This window comes from Oncorhynchus tshawytscha, linkage group LG14, assembly GCF_018296145.1.
Source record: "Oncorhynchus tshawytscha isolate Ot180627B linkage group LG14, Otsh_v2.0, whole genome shotgun sequence".
Taxonomy (NCBI): Eukaryota; Metazoa; Chordata; class Actinopteri; order Salmoniformes; family Salmonidae; genus Oncorhynchus; species Oncorhynchus tshawytscha.
In genome coordinates this window covers 43,342,719-43,364,739 of record NC_056442.1, presented here as the reverse complement: position 1 = coordinate 43,364,739, position 22,021 = coordinate 43,342,719, and the positions used below count along the sequence as shown (strand labels likewise).

At 45.2% G+C, this 22,021-nt stretch overlaps 1 protein-coding gene across 1 annotated transcript in view; it reads left to right on the top strand.

The window, feature by feature from the left end:
- The first annotated feature begins 240 nt into the window (after positions 1–240).
- Positions 241–22,021, top strand: part of LOC112267450 (long-chain-fatty-acid--CoA ligase 3-like) — a 45,059-nt gene continuing 23,278 nt past the window's right edge. Inside the window, exons 1-3 of the mRNA XM_042297573.1 lie at positions 241–409; positions 11,844–12,448; positions 13,799–13,976. Coding sequence (XP_042153507.1) covers positions 12,077–12,448; positions 13,799–13,976 — 550 coding nt within the window. The 5' untranslated portion in view covers positions 241–409; positions 11,844–12,076. The remainder of the gene's footprint in view (positions 410–11,843; positions 12,449–13,798; positions 13,977–22,021) is intronic.

Below are 22,021 nucleotides of genomic sequence, written 5' to 3'. Positions count from 1 at the left end.
TGTATGACCACTCTGCGGTACAAAAACCCAACCATTGACAAACCTATGTGTAGTTTGTCTAATACGTTTTATTATGACAGTAGACTACTGTCTGAATCACATCTCAGCTTCCACTCAGTGCGCTCTGACTTAGAGTAACCTTTCATTTCCATCATCTACCGGCCCTCAGCACGCGCCACCTCAACGAGTCCAATCAAAAGCCAGGGAATGCCTCCTGTGCAATAATACCATGACGACGCGCCTGTCACTTCTGGGCTGAGAGCAGCGACCAATATCATCAGACAGACGATGCGGGAATTCAATTGCAATTCGTGCAATATACCAGTATACCAAATCCGTGTATACCAAATTCGTGAAATAAAAGAACGCTTTCCCTTTCGTCACTGATACACCAGGTGTTTGATTCAAGGTAAGTGTCTTGATAAACTATTATTTCTCGGTGATGCGCTTAGCGGCAGCCGGCGAGGTCCAGATGTGTTTGATTCTGTGCATCCAGCCAGTTGCTGCGCGCGGTAGGCTACGGGGCAGAGCAGAGGATGGAAGACTGAGCGTCCCGGTCACCTAGAGTAAATTGTTATCTGTAGGCTACAGATATATATTCCAGATAGGAGATCATTACTTTTTGACAAGCCTGTGTCTTCTCTGCTCAACCAATTTTATTCAATTTTTAAATGATTTTCATTATCCCCGTTGCATGCTGGTTGAGTGTACAAAAATGGCACACCTTGCAGATAACATTTGTCAACAGCGAGCCCATTGACTTCAAATGGTCAAAAATAAGTTTCACATTGATTTTAAATAATAAATCCATAAATAATTACTTGCTGATGTGCCTTTGTTCATTATAGAATAGAACATAATCCAAATGTTTACTGCAAATTGTATTGAATTACATTTTTATTTAGTGTATATTATATTATTGGATGTTTGTTATGCAAGGATTTTCTGGTGTACACAATTTGTTTTTCCTAAAGCTTTGGTCAAGTGGAGGCCAGAAACGTATAAGATTTGTTTAAACTTCCCATTCGATTATTATATTTAGCAATTGTTGGTTCTCTTTCATTATTACAATATCATGTTTTTTATTTAAGCTATTCACAAACAAGTATCTGAGATAGATCTCTGTTACTGGCCTCCTGGATTAATTTGAAACTTGAACATGAAAAATATGCTTAGACCAACAAGTCAAGTTAAAATAAAATGGGGATTGGGACAAAAAGGGAAATGAAGCTTTTAAAACAAGCCAGACAACAGAGTGTCCACTGCAAAAGGCCCATGATCATCAGACATTCAAGAGGTGAGCGAGATAAATGTGATCTGACAGGATTCTTCAAAGAACCCCTTTTAATGGATCCTCGAATAACCTTTTGGGGTACATTTTTTTAACTCCCACCCCTGTTATTAATATATATTTTTTTTTTTAATAAAAAAACAAACAAAATATGCACACAACAGTATTCATACCTTTTTTTGGTGAATGTGAATGAAAAAAACTGTTTTGATAATGGTTTTCATACACATACCTCATCCATAATGTAGAAGCCTATGGGATATTCATTGACAAGGGAAGGGAGGAGGATGGTAAATGTGATCTGCATAACATACCAATACCAATTGACACCTTTGTATGCCTCCTTGTCTGTATACCTGCAGACACAGACACAAAAGTGAGCAGTTCAGTCATCTGCACCCAATACAGCTACCCTTCAACGTATTCTTATAGCCTACATATTCTTAACTTTTTGTTGATTATCTGTTGAATAGTGTCCATTTTCTGTTTTAGAAAGATTTGCACTAATATGAAAAGATATATGGTATAATCATAAAACAATATCAATTTAGTTCATACAAGGGAAAATCTTACCTTAAATTGGGGAGGTCTTTACATTTTTCAGTAAGTGCCTGCACCTGATGTCCTTTCACATTAAAATCTAAATGTTTCAGTTGGGCACTTAGGTTCCTGTAAGAACCCCCTCCAACTAAGGATGTTCCTCAATGAACCCCGCCTCCTATGGGGTTCTTGGAAGAACCTTTTGGGGGTAATTTTCAGTGCTAAGAACCCTAAGGTTCTTTGAAAAACTTTAAGGATCTTAGAAGAACCGTTGTATAAGCCCTAATTTTTAGAGTGTACATTGTAGGCCTGCTCTTGCATTATACTACTATTAGGCTAAGTCTACCTACATATCTATTGACAAAGTCTATGGCAAATAGAAGTAGGTCATTTGGCATGTCGCCCGGCTGTACTGTTGTGCGCTGCCCGACTCCAGCGGTGCCAGTCATGTTCAAATAAACTATCGTCTGTCACAGCACAATATCATGGACGATTTCTGTCAAACATCGTTGATTTACGATTATATTGTAATATCCCCAACCCTAGTATGGACACCATAATCAACATTTTGGTTGACAGAGTTTGAACTGTACCATTGACAAATGTTGTGCACTCAAGTTGTGAATATCTTGTCCACTGTTAAGCTTGTTTGTACTGCTGAAGTCATTTACTTGGCTTGTAGCAACTACAATCAAATCAGGCTGGTCTATTGGAGAGAGCTTGTACTTATACACAGAGCGTCTATTGTCTGCCAGGGATGGTCCGATGGGATATGTGCACACAGATGCACAGTTTTACGCCCTCCTCTCTTATGCCATGTTTCTGTCTGCAGTAGCTTTCTTCTGGGGAGCATTCTTCTGTGGAGCATTCTTCTGTGGAGCATTCTTCTTATGTAATAGGTTTCAGAGGGTTGGTCAAAGGCCTATATCATTCACCAGAGGCTATGGTTATATCTATTGGTTGAACCAGAAGTTTGAGGTCTATCACCTTGTCAGCATGGCATATATAGGCTAAATGTCATGGTCTGCACCCCTGCATCCAGCCTAATGTATCCTACACTCAGCAGTGAGGGAGATGGCAGAGAAAGGAAGATATCATAGAGAACCTTTAGTTTCAGATTAGGCTAGTTGTTTTGGTGGTTGTCTGGTATGTTTACTGTCTGGTTGCTTGCTTCTGCTACCTCTCAGACTTTAAGAAGAAAGGCTGTAGTCTGAGCCACATATCCATTCCATTGTGTGTTGTCTTATCACTTTCAGTGAAATCATGCTTACTCAAAGCTTTTCAAGTATGCTTACGCCATTATTTGGAGATGTCTGCATACACACGCACGCACGCACACACACGCACGCACGCACGCGCACGCACGCACGCACGCACGCACGCACGCACGCACGCACGCACGCACGCACGCACGCACGCACGCACGCACGCACACACACACACACACACACACACACACACACACACACACACACACACACACACACACACACACACACACACACACACACACACACACACACACACACACACAGTCTGACCCCTCCAGTGGCCGTCCTAGATGTGGCACTGTGTGGCGTGCTGGGCTACTGGCACAGTGGTGACTTTGAGCTTTCTCCAGGAGGACTGCCTGCAGAGGCGAGAGGAGAGGGTGGCGTTGGTCACACAAAAGGCCCCATTCACAATCCTTTAAGGAAGCAGTGATTCACTCTTACTGCAGCCTGCCTGCCTGTCCACCAACTATGGGAGGAGGGATGGCAAGATATTACTGAATTAATCCACTGTGTTATGGTCGTACTTCATTTCCAAAGTTTCTGCCCTGTTACACAAAGCTCAATTATTGACCAATTGTTCCCCCCCGATTCATTCTTGATGTTCTTTTGATTGTTCTATTGGTTGAAGCTTTATAATGGACTTAAGGCCAGGCACCACTCCCTAGTAGGGTATCCCCCCTTAATCATATCACAATCAACTTAAATGTGGACACAAATAAAACATTTTTTTGTATAATTCTGCCAGAAATAGTTCATTAAAATACGCAAATTAGGTGATATCTCATTAAATATTAGCATATCATCAAATCCTTTTTTCTGGACACAGGAAGAGGTCAGCCTAAATATCTTGGTTTCATTTTGATAAGACACTCTAGGACAGGACTTCACCGATTGTGAAGAAATATCTATATTTTTCAATCAGTAAAACACTAAAGAAAGGTATGTAAAATGTATTTTTGGTGCATTTTTCGGAAGAAAATGTAATCTAGAATAAACATTTGACAACCTGTCAACAGTTCCCTATGTATAAGTCTGGAAAATACATCTAAGGATAACCGCACAAAATTTTGTGAATGCAGATGCTTCTGAAGCTGAGAAAAATGAGTTTGAAAATATAGTTGGGAAATGGCAGTTAAAGACAAGGAATTTAGACTACCAAATGACAAACATCTATTTGGACAACATTCTCTTTGAAATGGCCTTTTAAATTATGTGTAATTCAATGTAGTGAGCTTTGAAATTATGGATGTATGTCCATTTAAAGTGGTTACAATTCACCATTTTGATAAACTAACGAATATATACATTTTCATAACTTTTTGACATTTTGACATATTGGAAATACTGATATTAAAACCTGTTTGGGATAGGGGGCAGCATTTTCACGTTTGGATGAAAAGCGTGCCCATGGTAAACTGCCTGCTACTCAGGCCCAGTTGATAATATATGCATATTATTATTAGTATTGGATAGAAAACACTCTGAAGTTTCGAAAACTGTTTGAATGATGTCTGTGAGAATAACAGAACACATATGGCAGGCAAAAACCAGAGAAAAATCCAACCAGGAAGTGGGAAATCTGAGGTTTGTAGTTTTTCAACTCATTGCCTATCGAATATACAGTGTCTATGGAGTCGTATTGCACTTCCTAAGGCTTCCACTAGATGTCAACAGTCTTTAGAACCTTGTTTGATGCTTCTACTGTGGAGGGGGGTGGGGGGTGGGAGCTGAATGAGTCAGAGGTCTGCCAGATTGGCATGAGCTGATCACGCGCCTTCACGTGAGAGTTAGCTTGCGTTCCATTGCATTTCTGAAGACAAAGGAATTCTCCGGTTGGAACATTATTGAAGATTTATGATAAAAACATCCTAAAGATTGATTCTATACATTGTTTGACATGTTTCTACGAACTGTAATATGACTTTTCTTCTGAACTTTTGCATGGACCTGCCCACTCGTCGTGAGTTTGGATTTGTGAACTGAACGCGCTAACAGAAGGAGGTATTTGGACATAAATGATGGACTTTATCGAACTGGGTTTCCTGGGAGTGCATTTTGATGAAGATCATCAAAGGTAAGTGAATATTTATAACACTATTTCTGACTTCTGTTGACTCCAATACGGTGGATATCTGTATGGCTTGATTTGTTGTCTGAGCGCCGTATTCAGATTGTTGCATGGTTTGCTTTTTCCGTAAAGTTTAAAAAAAATCTGACACAGCAGTTGCAAAGAAGATTATCTTTATTGCACTTGTGAATGTATGAAAGTTACATATTTCCCAAAAATATTTTTGAATTTTGCGCACTGCCTTTTCAGCGGAATGTTGTCGAGGGGTTCCGCTTCATAACTTTTTCACCATTTTGATAAACTAACGAATATATACATTTTCATAACTTTTTGACATTTTGACATTTTGGATAATACTGATATTAATGGAACAAAATACTTACAAATCTCAAAATTGATAAGTACATGCAAAATTGTCATTTTAGCCTGTCGTGCCTGCTCCTATAACAAGTGTGAGTTCCAAAACAGGGCTCGTGACCTGCAGCCTCGCCCGTCTGCTGGAGAGAGGGGGAGATAGAGTGGAAGAGAGAGAGAGGTTTGACTTGTTAGTCAGGCCTCCTTCATCAGGTCTCCTTATGGCCTCCTTCATCAGGTCTCCTTATGGCCTCCTTCACCAGGTCTCCTCAAGGCCTCCTTCACCAGGTCTCCTCATGGCCTCCTTCACCAGGTCTCCTCATGGCCTCCTTCTCCAGGTCTCCTCAAGGTCTCCTTCCCTAGGTCTCCTCAAGGCCTCCTTCACCAGGCCTCCTCAAGGCCTCCTTCACCAGGTCTCCTCATGGCCTCCTTCATCAGGTCTCCTCATGGCCTCCTTCACCAGGTCTCCTCATGGCCTCCTTCCCTAGGTCTCCTCAAGGCCTCCTTCACCAGGTCTCCTCATGACCTCCTTCCCTAGGTCTCCTCAAGGCCTCCTTCACCAGGTCTCCTCATGGACTCCTTCACCAGGTCTCCATATGGCCTCCTTCTTTGCCCCTTATCTCACCTTGCTTCTCTTTGCTTTGTTCTGAGTCTTAGTACCCTGGGGACCTGGCACATGGGTCAAGTCACGGTGTGACACAGCCTCCTCTCCTCCTCATACAACACTACCTTTGTACTATCACCTGTCACCTGTACAGTCAATCTCACTTGTGTTTTAATACCAGACAGCCCCTCTCACAGCGGTTAGCCCGTTCTCCTGTGTGATGTTATAAGTCATTACCCAGTCTCAGACAGAAAAGGCATCGGTCACTCAGTGTATCCAACCACTGGAAGAGTCACACATGAAAGAAGTTTAATCATCCATTTTATTGCTAGCTAGACAAATATTACAAAAATAACGGAAGTGTGGTCAAAGTTATGAGTTTGAATGCCACGGTGCAAACAGTTAATGTTTTATCGGTCATGTTTTGTTTATTCTTCCCTCCCTGATTGGGATAGTTCACTTTAGCCTAATAATTCTTCACGTCAGCCGCCGTGCTTTTGACCTTGGGTTCCAGTGGCAGCCCAGATTACTCCAACAAACCCATGAGACAACACCAGCAAACTCCAAGAATTCCAAACACTACTCAAACAAACTAATTAGACTACTCCAACAAACTCCAACAAACCACAAGACTATTCCAACAATCGCCAAGAAATCCCAAGACTACAACATTAAACCCTAAGACAACTTCAAGAACCCCCAATACTACTCCAACAAACTCCAAGAAACCCCATGACTACACCAACAAACTCCAAGAAACCCCAAGACTAGTCCAACAAACTCCAAGAACCCCCAATACTACTCCCACAACCTCCAAGAAACCCCATGACTACACCAACAAACTCCAAGAAACCCCAAGACTAGTCCAACAAACTCCAAGAAACCCCATGACTACACCAACAAACTCCAAGAAACCCCAAGACTAGTCCAACAAACTCCAATAAACCCCATGACTACTCCAACAAACTCCAAGAAACCCCATGACTACACCAACAAACTCCAAGAAACCCCAATACTAGTCCAACAAACTCCAAGAAACCCCATGACTACACCAACAAACTCCAAGAAACCCCAAGACTAGTCCAACAAACTCCAAGAAACCCCAAGACTAGTCCAACAAACTCCAAGAAACCCCATGACTACACCAACAAACTCCAAGAAACCCCATGACTACACCAACAAACTCCAAGAAACCCCATGACTACACCAACAAACTCCAAGAAACCCCAAGACTAGTCCAACAAACTCCAAGAAACCCCATGACTACACCAACAAACTCCAAGAAACCCCAATACTACACCAACAAACTCCAAGAAACCCCAATACTAGTCCAACAAACTCCAAGAAACCCCATGACTACACCAACAAACTCCAAGAAACCCCAAGACTAGTCCAACAAACTCCAAGAAACCCCATGACTAGTCCAACAAACTCCAAGAAACCCCAAGACTAGTCCAACAAACTCCAAGAAACCCCAAGACTAGTCCAAGAAACTCCAAGAAACCCCAAGACTAGTCCAACAAACTCCAAGAAACCCCATGACTACACCAACAAACTCCAAGAAACCCCAAGACTAGTCCAACAAACTCCAAGAAACCCCAAGACTAGTCCAACAAACTCCAAGAAACCCCATGACTACACCAACAAACTCCAAGAAACCCCAAGACTAGTCCAACAAACTCCAAGAAACCCCATGACTACACCAACAAACTCCAAGAAACCCCATGACTACACCAACAAACTCCAAGAAACCCCATGACTACACCAACAAAATCCAAGAAACCCCATGACTACACCAACAAACTCCAAGAAACCCCATGACTACACCAACAAACTCCAAGAACCCCCAAGACTACACCAACAAACTCCAAGAAACCCCATGACTACACCAACAAACTCCAAGAAACCCCATGACTACACCAACAAACTCCAAGAAACCCCATGACTACACCAACAAACTCCAAGAAACCCCATGACTACACCAACAAACTCCAAGAAACCCCATGACTACACCAACAAACTCCAAGAAACCCCAAGACTACACCAACAAACTCCAAGAAACCCCAATACTAGTCCAACAAACTCCAAGAAACCCCAAGACTAGTCCAACAAACTCCAAGAAACCCCAAGACTAGTCCAACAAACTCCAAGAAACCCCAAGACTAGACTACACCAACAAACTCCAAGAAACCCCAAGACCCAACAAACTGACTACACCAACAAACTCCAAGAAACCCCAAGACTAGTCCAACAAACTCCAAGAAACCCCAAGACTAGTCCAACAAACTCCAACAAAAAAAACCCCATGACTACACCAACAAACTCCAAGAAACCCCAAGACTAGTCCAACAAACTCCAAGAAACCCCATGACTACACCAACAAACTCCAAGAAACCCCAAGACTAGTCCAACAAACTCCAAGAAACCCCATGACTACTCCAACAAACTCCAAGAAACCCCATGACTACACCAACAAACTCCAAGAAACCCCATGACTACACCAACAAACTCCAAGAAACCCCATGACTACACCAACAAACTCCAAGAAACCCCATGACTACACCAACAAACTCCAAGAACCCCCAAGACTACACCAACAAACTCCAAGAAAGAACCAACAAACCCAAGAAAATGACTACACCAACAAACTCCAAGAAACCCCATGACTACACCAACAAACTCCAAGAAACCCCATGACTACACCAACAAACTCCAAGAAACCCCAATACTACTCCAACAAACTCCAAGAAACCCCATGACTACACCAACAAACTCCAAGAAACCCCATGACTACACCAACAAACTCCAAGAAACCCCATGACTACACCAACAAACTCCAAGAAACCCCATGACTACACCAACAAACTCCAAGAAACCCCAATACTACTCCAACAAACTCCAAGAAAATCAAAGACTACACCTATTAAACTCAAAGAAAATCAAAGACTACACCTATTAAACTCCAAGAAAATCAAATACTACACCAACAAACTCCAAGAAACCCAAAGGCTACTCCTATAAACTCTGAAGAAAACCAAAGACTACACCTATAAACTCCAAGAAAACCTAAGACTACACCTATAAACTCCAGGGAAACCAAAGACTACTTCAACAAACTCCAACAAACCAAGATTGTGTGTGTTCCCACGTGTCCATAGAGAAAGAACAGGAAACTGAGACCTGGTCATTAACTTCAGCAGTGACTGTAAGTGACCTCTGACACGGCTAGGTGTGCTGGGTATTTGTACAGCACAGAGGGAGGATGATGGGAGTTGCTGGCAGAGCTCTGCTGTCTCACTCTGGGTTATTCTTGAGCCTTTAGAGAGCGTTTTGGAATGTCGTACTGCTGGAGAGGAGTTGAAGATGAGCAGCTTTCTCTTTTTTTAAAATTATTATTATTTTTTAAATTTTACCCCTTTTTCTCCCCAATTTCGTGGTATCCAATTGTTTTAGTAGCTACTATCTTGTCTCATCGCTACAACTCCCGTACGGGCTCGGGAGAGACGAAGGTTGAAAGTCATGCGTCATCCGATACACAACCCAACCAAGCCGCACTGCTTCTTTACACAGCACGCATCCAACCCGGAAGCCAGCCGCACCAATGTGTCGGAGGAAACACCGTGCACCCGGCAACCTTGGTTAGCGTGCACTGCGCCCGGCCAGACACAGGAGTCGCTGGTGCGCGATGAGACAAGGATATCCCTACCTGCCAAATCCTCCCTAACCCAGACGACGCTAGGCCAATTGTGCGTTGGCCCACGGACCTCCCGGTCACGACAGAGCCTGGGCGCGAACCCAGAGTCTCTGATGGCACAGCTGGTGCTGCAGTACAGCATCCTTAACCACTGCGCCACCCGGGAGGCATGAGCAGCTTCCTCATATGAATAATGGATAACTGCTGCTAAAATAGTCTGCTGTGGTCTAGGTTTAATTCAGTGGAAGTGTGTGTGTGTGCGTGTATGTTGGTAGGGTTTATTGTTTGTTTGTATTTCTCAGTTGGGTTATTTTCCACCATAATTTGCAAATAAATTCATAAAAAATCTTACAATGTGATTTCCTGGATTTTTTTTCTCTTTTTGTCTGTCATAGTTGAAGTGTACCTATGATGAAAATTACAGGCCTCTCTCATCTTTTTAAGTGGGAGAACTTGCACAATTGGTGGCTGACTAAATACTTTTTTGCCCTACTGTAGCTATCGTCATCCCTGTTAACACACACACACATAACATAGCCTATTTCACAGACATAATCCTCACGTCACACACAGAATCCCTTTCAGTGAATTTTTAACAAACATTTGTTTTAAATCTGGTATACAGTAGTAGCGCACCTTTCACCCAGTTGAGGATTTGTGTTGAAATCCATTCTGAGTTAACATGACTCAGCGTCAGCCCCCTCTTTTCTTTCTTCCTCACCCCCTCCTTGCCCTCTCTTCCCTTCCTTTCTTTCTTTCTTTCTCTTTCTTTCTTTCTTTCTTTCTTTCTTTCTTTCTTTCTTTCTTTCTTTCTTTCTTTCTTTCTTTCTTTCTTTCTTTCTTTCTTTCTTTCTTTCTTTCTTTCTTTCTTTCTTTTTCTTTCTCTCTCTCTCTCTCTCTCTCTCTCACTTTCTTTCTCTCTCTCTCTCTCTCTCTCTCTCCCTCTCTTTCTCTGTCTCTCTCTCTCTGTCTCTCTATCACTCTATTTCTCTCTCTCTCCCTCTCTTTAGTCTCTCTCTCTGTCCATCTCTCCATCTTTCTCTCTCTCCCTCTCTTTCTCTGTCTCTCTCTCTCTGTATCTATCACTCTCTCTGTCTCTCTATTACTCTCTCTCTCTGTCTCTCTTTCTCTGTCTCTCTCTGTCTCTCTCAATCTCTTTCTCTCTTTCTCTGTCTCTCAATCTCTTTCTCTCTCGGTCTCTCTTTCTCTGTCTCTCTCTCTCTCAATCTCTTTCTCTCTCTGTCTGTCTTTCTCTGACTTTCTGTCTTTCTCTGACTTTCTGTCTCTCTCTCTTTCTCTCTCTCTCTTTCTCTCTCTCTCTTTCTCTCTCTCTCTCTCTCTCTCTCTCTCTCTCTCTCTCTCTCTCTCTCCCCTGTCATTGCATTGTGGGTTGCAATGGGTAAATGGGGGGTAAAAGATGCATGTTCCCTAGGCCTTTCTCTCACACATAACCCAACCCTCTCCCTTCACTCTCCCTCCATCTCTTTCCCTCTCACACTCATATTTTATCTTTCTCTCTTTCCCTTCTCTACCACGCTGTCACACTTTCTCTCATTCTTTCTATCTCTATTTCCTGTCACAGTCAGTCTGCTGTCTGTCTGTATCTATGCCTTGATGTACAGTGCTGTGTGGGATATGGGGTTAGATAGGGAGCTCTGAGCTCCAGCAGTCTGGCTGGCTGCAGGGGGACAGTGAGTGAGTGAAGAGCATTCAGGCAGAGCTGTAGCCTACAGCACTCGGCTGTCTGTCTTATTATGTAGGCCAAGCCACCATGTTGTGCATTACCATTGTTTGATGCTTGAGAAACCCCCACTAAAACATAAGAACAATCAATTAAAACCTATTATCTTAGAGTATGGAGTCTGCTGACTGTTGGGTTAAAAAGCTCAGATGCTGTCAAATTAATTGTAGCTAACGCACTGATGTTATTATACATGTATAACATACAATAGACATGTTATAAATAGCATATTCTCGTACTATGTTCGAATGTTTGTTTTTTGTCGTCTCTTGTCTAGGCGTAAGGTGCTGCTGCCATTGTAATCAGATAAACACAAAAGAGCATAAGAAGAAGAACCAGGAAATGAATAACTTCCCCCGACAGTGGTAGAAGGATTACGACCCATCATTCTCTCTCCTACCATTCACATCTCAGGGTTGGAGGAGCTGTCTCAGTGATAAACTACCTGCTCAGAGCATAAGCCTTGCAACCCACCCCCATCCCCCACTCACTCACACACACCCAGTCAGGATGAAGCTGAAAGAGGACCTGAACCCAGTGCTGCTGCTGCTCTTCCAGGTGACGGTGTGGCTGTACTCTGTCCTAGCCTTCCTCCCCTCCTACCTCTTCAGCTCTGTGTCAGAATCAGACGCAGGCCTCGGCTCAGAACAGGAGCGGGCTCAGAGACTCAAGGCCCGGTCTGTGACGGGTCACCCCGCGGGGCCCTACAGGGCCATGGGCGCCACGAAGAGGCTGGTGTCGTCCCTGCACCCCGGGGTGGACACACTGGATAAGGTGTTTGAGGACGCATCCAGAAGGTTCCCTGACAGAGACTGCCTGGGCACCAGAGAGGTAGTCATGGAGGAGGATGAGAGGCAGAGCAACGGAAAGTTCTTCAAGAAGGTGAGGACAGGAAGGACAGCGTGAGGACTTTCTGTTGGGCAAAAAACTCAGGTGTGTTTTCTGTTTGCAGTGAAAACACAAGACCTTGTTCTGCCAAGTCAGTCTAGCCAAAACAGGAGAACTATCACTCATACAAAACACACCTCTCTTGCCCAACAGAAAGGCAGCTCACAGCTCACCAACATACAGAATATAGGGCAATCTAAAACACTGTCGCTGTGTGTGTGTGTGTGACTTGCAACACTTTTAATTACACACCAATCCTCAGGCTAATCCCACTAGTCTAATCACAGTGCTGTTGAAACTCATGTTGCTGCAATAAAACAATGGAGTGTACTTGGCCACCTCTTGACTTCCTGAACAATGAGACTTACAGTGAAAAACACATTGAATAAATGTATTTAAATGTTCTTATTGTTTCACTGACACTGTGTGAAAGTGCCTGGCCTGTGCCAGGTCTGGGTGTGTGCAGTACCAGTGTTATACCAGTAGAGGACATTATCACCACTGTTTATTATGAGTGTTGTGATTCAAATTCCAAAAGTTAAAAAGCACACAACCTCAAGCTGTAGGCTTTACTGTGGATAAAACAAACACTGTGAACTATTCTTCCCTCCTCCATCTCTCCCTCACATAAAACAAACACTGTGAACTATTCTTCCCTCCTCCATCTCTCCCTCACATAAAACAAACACTGTGAACTGTTCTTCCCTCCTCCACCTCTCCCTCACATAAAACAAACACTGTGAACTGTTCTTCCCTCCTCCATCTCTCCCTCACATAAAACAAACACTGTGAACTATTCTTCCCTCCTCCATCTCTCCATCTTATAAAACAAACACTGTGAACTATTCTTCCCTCCTCCACCTCTCCATCTTATAAAACAAACACTGTGAACTGTTCTTCCCTCCTCCATCTCTCCCTCACATAAAACAAACACTGTGAACTATTCTTCCCTCCTCCATCTCTCCATCTTATAAAACAAACACTGTGAACTATTCTTCCCTCCTCCATCTCTCCATCTTATAAAACAAACACTGTGAACTGTTCTTCCCTCCTCCATCTCTCCCTCACATAAAACAAACACTGTGAACTATTCTTCCCTCCTCCATCTCTCCATCTTATAAAACAAACACTGTGAACTATTCTTCCCTCCTCCATCTCTCCCTCACATAAAACAAACACTGTGAACTATTCTTCCCTCCTCCATCTCTCTCTTTCCAAATCTCTGTTTCTCTGTGTGTCTCTATTATTTTCCACCTCTCTGCTTTCCCCCCTGGTACTTCTCTTTCTCTCTCTTTCCCTCCCTCCCTCTCTGACATCCTGTGTGCTCTCTGTGCCCCCTTGTAGGTGATCCTTGGGCAGTACCGCTGGCTGTCCTATGCTGAGACCCACAGGGCAGCAGCCTGCTTTGGCATTGGTCTGGCAGCGCTTGGCCAGAGGGCCCACAACAATATTGCCATCTTCTGTGAGACCAGGGCCGAGTGGGTAATAGCTGCACAGGCCTGCTTCATGCAAAACTTCCCCTGTGAGTGTCTACTTGCACACACCCCAAGTCTGGTTCATGTACAACCTCCCCTGTGAGTACTCTCCATACACAGGCTTCATTGCGTAGTGTGTGGTGGTGGTGGTGGGGGTTCCGTCTCTCTCTTGCTCTCCTCTTATGCATCAGTTCTGGTTTTATAGTGTGAGCAGGGTATACATAACATCTGAAACATGTCCAGCCCAGCTGAGGAAGAAGATCAGTTTCTCCCTGCTGCTATGCCACTGTTAGAGAAGTGTTCCAATTCTCCCCCTCCTTCTTCCTCCTATCCCTCATCCCCCCCCCTCCTTCTTCATTTGGCCTGAGGGCTGTTGTGTTCCTTCTCCTATCTGATGTCAAAATACGGTTCTCACATAGACCCTTTGGTCCTTGCTTCTGACGCCATAGCCTCAGCCTTCCTCCTCTCTCCATAGGCTCTATTCATCCATCGCTCAGCCTTCCTCATCTCCCCATAGGCTCTCTAGTCATCCATCTCTCAGCCTTCCTCCTCTCTCCTTAGGCTCTATTCATCCATCGCTCAGCCTTCCTCATCTCCCCATAGGCTCTCTAGTCATCCATCTCTCAGCCTTCCTCCTCTCTCCATAGGCTCTATTCATCCATCGCTCAGCCTTCCTCATCTCCCCATAGGCTCTCTAGTCATCCATCTCTCAGCCTTCCTCCTCTCTCCATAGGCTCTATTCATCCATCGCTCAGCCTTGCTCCTCTCTCCATAGGCTCTCTATTCATCCATCTCTCAGCCTTCCCCCTCTCTCCATAGGCTCTATTCATCCATCGCTCAGCCTTCCTCCTCTCTCCATAGGCTCTATTCATCCATCGCTCAGCCTTCCTCCTCTCCCCATAGGCTCTATTCATCCATCGCTCAGCCTTCCTCCTCTCTCCATAGGCTCTCTATTCATCCATCTCTCAGCCTTCCTCCTCTCTCTTAAAGCTCTCTATTTATCCATCTCTCAGCCTTCCTCCTCTCTCCATAGGCTCTATTCATCCATCGCTCAGCCTTCCTCCTCTCCCCATAGGCTCTCTATTCATCCATCTCTCAGCCTTCCTCCTCTCTCCATAGGCTCTATTCATCCATCGCTCAGCCTTCCTCCTCTCTCCATAGGCTCTCTATTCATCCATCTCTCAGCCTTCCTCCTCTCTCCATAGGCTCTATTCATCCATCGCTCAGCCTTCCTCCTCTCTCCATAGGCTCTCTATTCATCCATCTCTCAGCCTTGCTCCACTCTCTTAAAGCTCTCTATTCATCCATCTCTCAGCCTTCCTCCTCTCTCCATAGGCTCTCTATTCATCCATCTCTCAGCCTTCCTCCTCTCTCTTAAAGCTCTCTATTCATCCATCTCTCAGCCTTCCTCCTCTCTCCATAGGCTCTCTATTCATCCATCTCTCAGCCTTCCTCCTCTCTCTTAAAGCTCTCTATTCATCCATCTCTCAGCCTTCCTCCTCTCTCCATAGGCTCTCTATTCATCCATCTCTCAGCCTTCCTCCTCTCTCTTAAAGCTCTCTATTCATCCATCTCTCAACCTTCCTCCTCTCTCCATAGGCTCTCTATTCATCCATCACTCAGCCTTCCTCCTCTCTCCATAGGCTCTCTATTCATCCATCTCTCAGCCTTCCTCCTCTCTCTTAAAGCTCTCTATTCATCCATCTCTCAACCTTCCTCCTCTCTCCATAGGCTCTCTATTCATCCATCTCTCAACCTTCCTCCTCTCTCCATAGGCTCTCTATTCATCCATCACTCAGCCTTCCTCCTCTCTCCATAGGCTCTCTATTCATCCATCACTCAGCCTTCCTCCGCTCTCTTAAAGCTCTCTATTCATCCATCTCTCAACCTTCCTCCTCTCTCCATAGGCTCTCTATTCATCCATCTCTCAACCTTCCTCCTCTCTCCATAGGCTCTCTATTCATCCATCACTCAGCCTTCCTCCTCTCTCCATAGGCTCTCTATTCATCCATCACTCAGCCTTCCTCCTCTCTCCATAGGCTCTCTATTCATCCATCTCTCAAGCCTTTCCCCTCACTCCATAGGCTCTCTATTCATCCATCTTTCATTCTTTGTCCTCCATCTCTTCTTTCTTCTTTGTTCACTCTGTGTTTGTATTGTCAAGTTGAGTCTGACTCAACCTGATTGGTTGGCCTTGGCAGGAATTTGTTTGTGTTTGTTTCTTGGTTCTAAACCTCAGAAGGGAAAGGATGGTTGCAAAGTATGAGCTATTCAATCACCTCATAATTGTATAAATGTTTTGTAAAAGAAGAGGGGAGAGAGTGTATGTGTGAACGTGACGGGACCTGACAGTGTGTTAGTATCTCACGGCTGGAGGTGTCACACCCTGTGTCCTCACACACACAACAGGAAGTCTCAGCCATTCATGACGCATGGCAGTGATGTCACTGGCCCTGTTCCATAAGCCCTTTCTCTGTTAGCCTGCCCTGAGTCGGGTGACCTCCCCTCTCTGCCTCCTCCTCTTTTTGTCCTGTCAGAGCAGGGTTATGACTGTGTATTTTGAAAAAAAAGTAACAAATTGTCATACTGTAGTAAAAGTAATGATACCTTAATGGAAAATGACTCAAGTAAAAGTGAAAGTCATCCAGTAAAATACTACTTGAGTAAAAGTCTAAAAGTATTTAGTTTTAAATATACTTAAGTATCAAAAGTAAATGTAATTACTAAAACATACTTACAGTGTAACGGATGTCGTCTGGAGATAGAGGAGAGGACCAAGGTGCAGCGTGGTAAGTGTTCATGTCTTTTTAATAAACAAACTGAACACTGGAACAAAACAATAAACGATGTGAACAAAATGAAACAGTACCGTGTGGCCCAAACACTCACACGGAAACAAACACCCACAAACCAAAAGTGAAACCCAGGCTACCCAAGTATGATTCTCAATCAGGGACAACAATTGACAGCTGCCTCTGATTGAGAACCATACTAGGCCGAACTCAAAAACCAACATAGAAAAACAAACATAGACTGCCCACCCCAACTCACGCCCTGACCATACTAAAACAAAAGCAAAAACAAATGAACTAAGGTCAGAACGTGACAGTACCCCCCCAAAGGTGCGGACTCCTGCCGCAAAATCTGAACCTATAGGGGAGGGTCTGGGTAGGCGTCTGTCCGCGGTGGCGGCTCTGGCGCGGGACGTGGACCCCACTTAACCATAGTTTTTCTGCCTCTTAGCCCGCCACCGTGGCCTCTTTAGAGCGGCGACCCTTGCCGCCGACCTCAGACTGGGGACCCTAGCAATGGGTCCCGAATGGACGGGAGATTCCGGTAGCGCCGGAGTGAAGGATGACTCCGGCAGCGCCGGACAGGCAGGGGACTCCGGCAGCACCGGACAGGCAGAAGACTCCTGGACAGGCGGGAGCACCTGTAGGGAGGAGACAGAGAGACAGCCTGGTGCGGGGGGCTGCCACCAGAGGGCTGGTGCGTGGAGGTGCCACCGGATAGACCGGACCGTGAAGGCGCACTGGAGCTCTCGAGCACCGAGCCTGCCCAACACTACCTGGCTGAATGCTCCCCGTAGCCAGGCCAGTGCGGCGAGGTGGAATAGACCGCACTGGGCTGTGCTGGCAAACCGGGGACACCATGCGTAGGGCTGGTGCCATGCGCCCCGGCCCGAGGAGACGCAATGGAGACCAGATGCGCTGAGCCGGCTTCATGGCACCTGGCTCGATGCCCAATCTAGCCCGGCCGATACAAGGTGCTGCTATGTACCGCACCGGGCTATGCATGTGCACCGGGGACACCGTGTGCCTCACGGCATAACACGGTGCCTGCCCGGTCCCGCTCTCTCCACGGTAAGCACAGGGAGTTGGCTCAGGTCTCCTACCTGACTTAGCCACACTCCCCGTGTGCAACCCCCCCGATAAATTTTTGGGGCTGCCTCTCGGGCTTCCAACCGCGCTGCCGTGCTGCCTCCTCATACCACCGCCTCTCGGCTTTCGCTGCCTCCAGCTCTGCCTTGGGGCGGAGATATTCCCATGCCTGTGCCCAGGGTCCCTTGCCGTCCAAAATCTCCTCCCATGTCCAGGAGTCTTGCGCTTTCGGCCGCTGCCCATTACCACGCTGCTTGGTCCTTTGGTGGTGGATGATTCTGTAACAGCCGTTGTTGGTGGAAGAAGGTGAGGACCAAGGTGCAGCGTGGTATGTGTCCATATTTATTCAAATGAACACGGAAATAACAAAAATAACAAAGGGAAACGACCGAAGAAACTTCTGGCTGGTGCAGACACACAACAGAAAACAGTTCTGGCTGGTGCAGACACACAACAGAAAACAATCACCCACGAAACACAATAGAAAACAGGCTCCCTAAATATGGTTCTCAATCAGGGACAATGATTGACAGCTGCTTCTGATTGAGAACCATATCAGGCCAAACACAGAAATAGCAAATAATAGAAAAATGAACATAGACAACCCACCCAACTCACGCCCCGACCATACTAAAACAAAGACATAACAAAAGAACTAAGGTCAGAACGTGACACCATTTTAATCATTCAAAATGTTGTAGCGGTATTTATTAGAGAGGGGTAAAGAAAGATTTTGTTCGGGCGCCAGGCAGGTAATAACCATGCCGAAAGGAAAATAGTAGAATAGAGAGAGTACCACTACCAGACCCACACACACCAGCAGAAGAGACTGCCTAGAGTGTAGCCTGTTTACCAGATAGCCAGTGGAGAGAAAAGAGAATACACACCATATAAAACCCACATCACAGCACAGTGGTAACCCCACCAAGAATTCCTCATACAATAATAATAAGAATAAATAATAATGGCAGAGCAATTGATCAGCAACTTCACACAAGATAGAACCCAGTCATCACCAGAGGATTTGCAAGAATCTGTATTATCTTCCAGTGGAGGAGTGCAGAGGGTATGAATGTGGGGGGTGTTCTTAGACACAACAAAGGCCTTAAAAATGTCCACAATCTTCTCGGCCACATGTCATTAGTACACCCCACCTCAATACAGTTCAAATAACAATACACAACTTACAAGCAACCTCACTCTTAACTAAAATATCCAGCCAAATACTTCTGGCAGGGCAATAATAGTCCAGCTCTAATGAACTTCAATGGGAAGTGCATTTGAAAAAATAGAAAGTCTGTTGCAGGGTCCAGCACTGGAACAATAGCGGGATGAGAAAGAGAGAAAGAGAACAAGAGAGATCTTAGCTGTGGTCTTCAGGCGTGCCGGTGTACTGTCTGACCGTCCGATGGTTTGTTGGTTTGTATGTCAAAGCTTCGCAACAATGTTGCTACTAATCCATGCGATCCATAACCGGCGCGGACCCAAACGATAACAACCACGACCTAGAACTGTCACACCAATGATGGAGTTAAATACTTTATAAACTACACACGCTGAAAATAAACCAGACTTCTGCAGCATAGCACACACAATCAAACTGTCGCACCAACCAAGAGCTCCTCCCCAAAGAGCTGAAAAAGCTGTCTTTATTTCCTCCTTCCTTACTGCTGATGTCCTCTTAAAGTGGCAGAGCACGTTGAAGGCTCCATGCAGGATTTCGCCACACTCCTCCCCCCATGAAAAAACAAAGCCTGTAGAAACAGAGAGGATGCAGGCTTTGACAGGTTCATGTTCCTGCTACACAAAACCAGGGAAGTCCTCATCATTAGAGTCCTCCACGAAGAGGTCCTGCAGGTGTTGCTTTTGCCTGCGATCCAGCTCTTCTGCCGTAGGGTAGCAGGGCTTTAGGTCAACAACATGCACTGTCCTGACATCTTCCCCAGTGTCCTTCAAACAGACCAAGTAGTTCACTGGTCCCAACTGCTGCACTACACGGTGTGGCCCTTTGCATCTCAAAGCTAGCTTGGCAGTGAACTTCTTAGACGCCTTTGACAGATGATGTGACTGTACCCATAGACGAGACTGGGGTGGAAAACACACGTCTCGTCTATGTTTGTCATAGTTTCTCAGCTGTCGTTGTTTGGCTTTGGTTTTGCTGGCCTCCACTCTGGCTAGCAAGGTGTGGTGGTGTTGTACGGCATCAAACGCTGGGCAGTCAGGTGAAACATTCGAACTTTGCAAGACTCTGTCCATCGGATCCTTTAGTGGTCTTCCTAGGTGGAGTTCGGCAGGAGTGACCCCAGAAGTCTCCTGCACGGCAGAGTTCAGTGCAAAGCAAAATTCCGGAAGATGCTGATCCCACCTTGTGTGCTGATCCCCCACGAATTAATCATCCCTTTCAGGGTTCGGTTTACCCTCTCGGTCAGGTTGGTCTGAGGATGGATGGTAGGCTGTGGTCAGCTTGGCAATTACACCCCAGTAGGTACTGAGTTCTTTATAGATTCCTGATATGATTTGCGTACCTCAGTCAATGAGGATTTGGTCTGGAATCCCGAATCTGGTAAAGATCTCCCTTTGCAGAATTAGAGCAATGGCTGATGCAGTGGCTTTGCTGAGGAGAAACAACTCCACCCAGTGTGTGTAGTAGTCCACTACCACCAATAAAAATTCATTCTGGGTCCCCCAGCTGGGAGGAAAAGGTCCCATGAGGTCAATTCCCAACATTTCATTTTGATGGTTCACCACGGTATCAACTTCCGGGTATCAACCCACATGCCTGGCCAGTAAACCACCTCTTGTAGTCTTCGATAAGTTTTAAAAACTCCAAGATGGCCACTCATGGGATTAGCATGATACACTTGGATTATCTGGTCACTCAATGTAGAGGGAATGAAGACACGGTAATGGGTGCTGTGTAATCCATCTCCTCTTGGAGTTTTTGGATACACTTTATCCTGAATTATGCTGAACTTGCTGGACTCTTCAAGTCTTCTTCAGACAGACTCTTGTGGATTGCCATGATGGCAGCATCCTTCTGCTGTGCTCTCCATACACTCTCATCATCCAGAGGAAAGGAATCATCCAGACATTTAGCGGTACTATAAGTGCTGCACAAGGTAGGACAAACATTGGTAGTCTCTGTAATCCGAGAAAGGGCATCTGGTACAACGTTCAGTTTTCCTTTGCGATACTCAATGATCAAGTCAAACTTCTGCAGTCTGATAGACCAGCGAATAAGACGGCTGTTGGTCTTGCCTGATGCCAGAACCCACTGCAGAGCAGCGTGGTCTGTGACAATGGTGAAGATCTTCACCTCCGAGTAGCTCCATTTCTCCAAAGCCCAGACCACATCGAGGCACTCCCTTTTAGTCGTTGAATAATTCCTCTCGGCTGGATTAAGGGTGTGACTTGCATAAGCAAGAATTTCTTTTGACCAAGTCCTGTTTGTTGAGCCAAGACTGCTCCAAGTCCTGTTTGACTTGCATTTGTGCACACAATGAAATGAGCATTCAGGTTAGGATGTCCAAGCACTAGAGGAGTAATAAGATTGTTTTTGAGTGCTTCAAATGCACTTTGGCATGCAGGGGTCCATTGGAATTTCACACCTTTATTCTTAAGGTGGTTGAGGGGTTCGGCGACCTTTGAAAAGTCAGGCACAAACCTGTGGTACCATCCAGCCATACCCAGAAACCTCTGAACAGCCTTGAGGGATGTGGGAATTGGGAATTCCTGCACGGCTGCAACTTTGGCTGGATCTGCATGGATACCTTCAGCATTAACCACATGATCAAGGAACTTGAGTTCTGGCAAACAGAAGCGACACTTCTTCAAGTTCAAGGTCAAACCTGCAGCCTTTAGTCTGGACTGAATGTCTTGCAGATGATCCGCGACAGAGGAGGAGTAGATTATCATGTCATCCAGATACATAAAACTATTTCTACCCCTCAGATCTCCCAGGACAGTCTCCATCAACCTTTGGAAGGTTGCTGGAGCATTCTTCAAACCAAAAGGCATGACTTTGAAGGAGTACAAACCAGCAGGCGTGACAAAGGCAGTCTTGTCCTGACTAGCGGGATCCATTGCCACCTGCCAATAGCCACTGTTCAGATCCAGATTACTAAAGATGGATGCTCCTGCCAGAGATTCCAGTATGTCATTTATGTTTGGTAGAGGGTAGGCATCACTTTCTGTTATGGCATTCGGCTTCC